At 19.8% G+C, this 4728-nt stretch overlaps 1 protein-coding gene across 1 annotated transcript; it reads left to right on the top strand. All coding sequences in view use genetic code 6, as the record gives it.

Annotated features, from left to right (window-relative positions):
- Positions 1 to 3121: 3121 nt before the first annotated feature.
- Positions 3122 to 4541, top strand: TTHERM_01490730 (hypothetical protein; the record flags this gene model as incomplete). The annotated part of the gene is made up of 4 exons (XM_001025467.2): positions 3122 to 3146; positions 3205 to 3285; positions 3349 to 3836; positions 4002 to 4541. Coding segments are annotated over 4 exons (1134 nt in total), but the record flags the coding sequence as incomplete, so codon positions are not given.
- Between the last annotated feature and the right edge of the window lie 187 nt (positions 4542 to 4728).

Below are 4728 nucleotides of genomic sequence, written 5' to 3' on the forward strand. Positions count from 1 at the left end.
TGATAAACAGATGGTGAAAAGGGATGAATAAATATTAAATATTTGACAAATTGTAAATAATATATTTTTAATAAGATAATTTTCTCTCTATCTTATTAGAATTTAAATAATTTATTTTGATTAAAAATTAATATTAAGGAAATTAATATTTATATCATTAATTTATAATTAATAAATTAGTATCCTTTAATTAGATAAACTGTTGAAACTGTTTAAATTAAATTTTATATAAATCCTCTAGTTTTTATTTAGTTTAAATAAAGAATTTAATTTTTAAAAATAAAAAAACATTATCATAAAAAAATTAATTTTATTTTTATTTAAATATTTAAAAATAAATCTCAAATTATTTTGATTTGATTTGATTTTTTTAAGAAAAATATTTTAAATTAATTATTTAAAAATTCTATTTTTCTTTTTTAAAAATTATTTTTAATTATTTAATATAATTTATTTATTACATAATTTAATTTTATAATTTTATATTAACTAAAATAAGACAATTTTAAATCAATAAATATATTTTATTATTTAATAATTTTAAAAAAATAATATTTTTTAATATTTTTAATACTTTATTGATATTTTATAAAAAAAATTATTTTATTAATTTTTTCTATTAAATTGATAGACAACAATTTTATAATTTTCTAGAAATAAATGGAAAAGCGTGCTTGAATATTTTTCTTATATCCTAAAATTATTTAATTGATAATTTAAATTGTTTACAAATTTTTTTTTATTTTATTATTTTAAAGATAATATAATTTTTAAAAATAAAAATCTAAAATAAAAATTTACAAAATTTTAATTTAAAAATACATCAGAAAGTGCTTTAAAAACTATTGATTTTTATGCACTAGAAATTTAATGATTTAGATTACTTAAAATGATAGAAAAATATTAATTAAACAAAAAAAACAAATAATGAATAGATAGATCGTAAATGAATGAATATATACTTACTTATCTAAAAGATCCAATTTTTGATTTATTATTAATTAATAGTAAACCAAAGATATTCTGGTAAAAGATATTAAGCGTTTAAAATTGATTTGGTTTGATTCGGTCAATATGTTTTTAATAAATGGTAAATGTTAAAATAATTACAACCTCAAAAATTAAAACCTTCAAAACTAATTATACTTTAGAAATTTAAGTCATTCTCTTTAATATTTTACAAAACTAATAGTAAAAACCTTAACCATAAATATTATTTTAATTTAAGTGTTTAAAAATATAAATTCTATTCTCTTTAGATATTTTTTAAATATTTAATATTGTAACTTCTCTTTGATCCAGAAAAAAAACAAACAAACAAAGAAATTAAAATATAAGGTTTCGCACTTAATATACTTATTTTGAAATTAATTAAAAAAGTTTCATTTTTGGAATAAGATAATAGAAAGAATTCCTATATCTCCTAAAGATTAAATTAATAATATTTATATATAAGTGCACTCATATAAAAGTTATATAATTATTTTAAATAGCGATAAATGTATTGTTTAAAATTTTAAATAAAACTTTATAAAGCTGACTTTTAGTACTTTAATAAGAATTGATTCTAAATGGTTTTTACATTCATTTAATAAATATCTTAAAAGTCTAATTTAATAACATTTGTGGTTGGTATTAATAATTTGATATTTTTAAGTAAAAGAATATTTATACATTTTGATTAATTTTTTTCCACAAATTTGATGTTATTATAATTTGTATTTTTAATAAAAGAAACAGGTAACAATTAATATTTTGATGCTAATATAAAAAGTTAACTGTTACATTTTTTAAAGTGCAATAAAATAGAATAATTTTAACTAAATTTTATTTTAATTATTTTAAAAATATTAATCATATACAAATTATTTTTTTGAATATTACATCATGTTTATTCTATTGGGTATCATTGGTCTTATTCTTTAATAAAGAAATACTAAAAGAATCTTATTGTATTCAAACAGTTATACTATTAATTATTTATTTATTTACATGCAAAAATAAGAAGTATTTTTAAGCTTGAAATTTTTTAAATCCTCTATCTTCTATTTTAAAAAGAATTAAATGTTTATATCATTTCAATGATATGATAGTATTTTTGGGATTAAAGGCATGTTGTCATATAAAATGTCTGAAGTTTATGGCGAATACTCTAATATTTATAAAGCATAATTTAAAATGTTTATGTAAGATTTAACTGTTTTAAACATTATAATAATTAATGACATATTTTGTCCACATTTTTTTATGGGCAAAAGGAAATGTGAAAATAAATAAGCTAGAGTAAATTTTCAATTATTCGATTCCAAGCGTAATTGATTTTTTTACAAATTAATTAATATAAAGTACTCAATTTTCTTATTTGTTATCATTACTAAAATATGTTACAGTTTTAATAATCAACACTTAGCACCGCCAAACAAATGAATGTCTAAAAATATATCATCTGCATTTAAAAATTATTTTAAAAAAGATGTTTATTATTCCACTAATAATCTACATCAAAAGCCAAGTTAAAAATATTTATACTATGAATAAAATAAATGAGTAAATAGTTAAATAAATGATAGGCTAATATTTGGTTTCAAAAACTAGTGGATTCTTTCATTCAAGCAAAAAATATTATTGATTAATAAATTAATTAATAACACATATTTTAGTTATATATTATATATGAAAATGTAACAGTTCAAATATCACTTCCTGCAAATAGAAGCAAACATATTTAAAAGAATTAATTAAATGAAATTGTTTATTTGATAAAAATACGGAAATAGTATGCCTATTAAATTTATAATTCTTCTTAGTTAAATATTCATAAGATTTACTATACATGAAATATATATATAACTTTCTTTTTGATGGTAAGATTGATTAGTTTTAGTCTGTAAGAATTTAAAAAAAGAAAGCAAAATTTATATAATCTTTAGATTGTTTGCTCTGGGGAGTTTGTGGTTTTGATAAGTTTTTCTTGCAACTAATAATAATTAAATTTTAATTATTGTAACAGACTAAAAAGGAACTATTTGTATTTAATTATACATTTGATTTGATTTACCACTATTAATATAATTAAATAAATTAATAAACAAAATCTTATTGAAATATCTTGGGATTGGGAATGAAGATACAAATAATAATTGCTTGTAAATTTAATATATTCACAAATTGAATTACTTACAATAATATTTTTATTTTAAATAGTCTTTTTAGTATATTTAACCACAGCTTAGCAGTTTTAATGCACTAACACACTTAAAAATCCAAAACCTTCAACCGCTTAAGGTATTTAATTATATTTGTTTTTTCAATTTTACAATTAATTATTAAATTTTTTTATAAATTTAGGATACAGGTGCATGATTGCATCAAAAACTGATTTTAAAGATAAATTTATTATGGATTATTGGAAATATTACAATATAGAAACTAACAGTCCTATTACATCATCTAATTAAAGAATGCCTTAATGTTCTAATACAATTTCAGGTTATAATTCGGGAATTTAACTTGATATAGACTTTAGTGCAAATAAATAATATTTGGACTCAGTTTATATCAGTTTTAGTTTGATTTACCCTGAAGCGACTACTTCTTGTATACTGACTGCCTTTTGGTAGAATACATAATATTTACAAAATGTATATTATATAGCATATTTTCCCACTAGCTAAGATGATAATTGTGGATATAAACTGAGCAAATTTTTTGTGAATATTCCTATTTTGGCGAAAACTCCAACAGCTTAATCAATTTCTATTAAGTTTGAAATTTTTTAGTATTAAGTTATTCAGACAACTGCTATAACGGATTATGAAGTTCTTTTTTATTTTTAGGTAAATTTTTGATTTTTTGTGATAAACAAAAATTAATTAAAAAAAATTAAATTCTTGTTCATAAAATTTCTTATTATTTAAAAATTGAATGAATTTAAATTTAATTTTTCATTCACATTTGTTAATTTCAAAAATATTTTATCTTTTTATTGTTAAATTCAATAGTGCCCATATGCCTGTACTGGTGTTTGTCCTGGAGGTGTATGCTAAACATGCCTAGATGGTTACAATTTAAATTCAGGTAAGTGCATATTACATTGTAATCCAGGTTAATATCTAAACATTATTGCTTCTACAGAATAGTTTTGCTAATCTTGTTTCACGAATTGTGACAAGTGTTCTGATGGAACAACATGTGATAACTGCAAAAATGGATATGTTTATATGAATATTAATAGTACAAATTAATGTATTCAAAAGTGTTCATAGTCTAATTAATATTTAGATTCATAAGGTGTATGCTAAAACTGCATGTAAAGTTGTGATACATGCTCATAGGCTAATGTATGTGATACCTGTGCTGCTAACTATATTAAAACTTAGGCAAATACTTGTTAATGTTCAGGCTATTTAAGTGGTAATTAATGTCTACCATGCTATTCTTCTTGTTAAACTTGCAGTGATGGCTTAAAAACAAGTTGTTAATCATGTAAAAGTGGTTATTATCCTGTTTTAAATAGCCTTAACTAAGCTTAATTTGAGTGTGTTTAAGTTTGCCCAAACAATTACTAACTTTTAGATAGCAAATGCTAGTAATGCAATCTTACTAATTATAAGAGTTGCTTTAATTGTCCTAGTACATGCAGATCTTGCTCTTCTTCATAAAGTACAAATTGCATAGATTGCTTTGATGGTATGCAATTAGATGCTAACGGCAAATGCTTTTCCAATA

Source organism: Tetrahymena thermophila, assembly GCF_000189635.1.
Source record: "Tetrahymena thermophila SB210 genomic scaffold scf_8254230, whole genome shotgun sequence".
NCBI lineage: Eukaryota > Ciliophora > Oligohymenophorea > Hymenostomatida > Tetrahymenidae > Tetrahymena > Tetrahymena thermophila.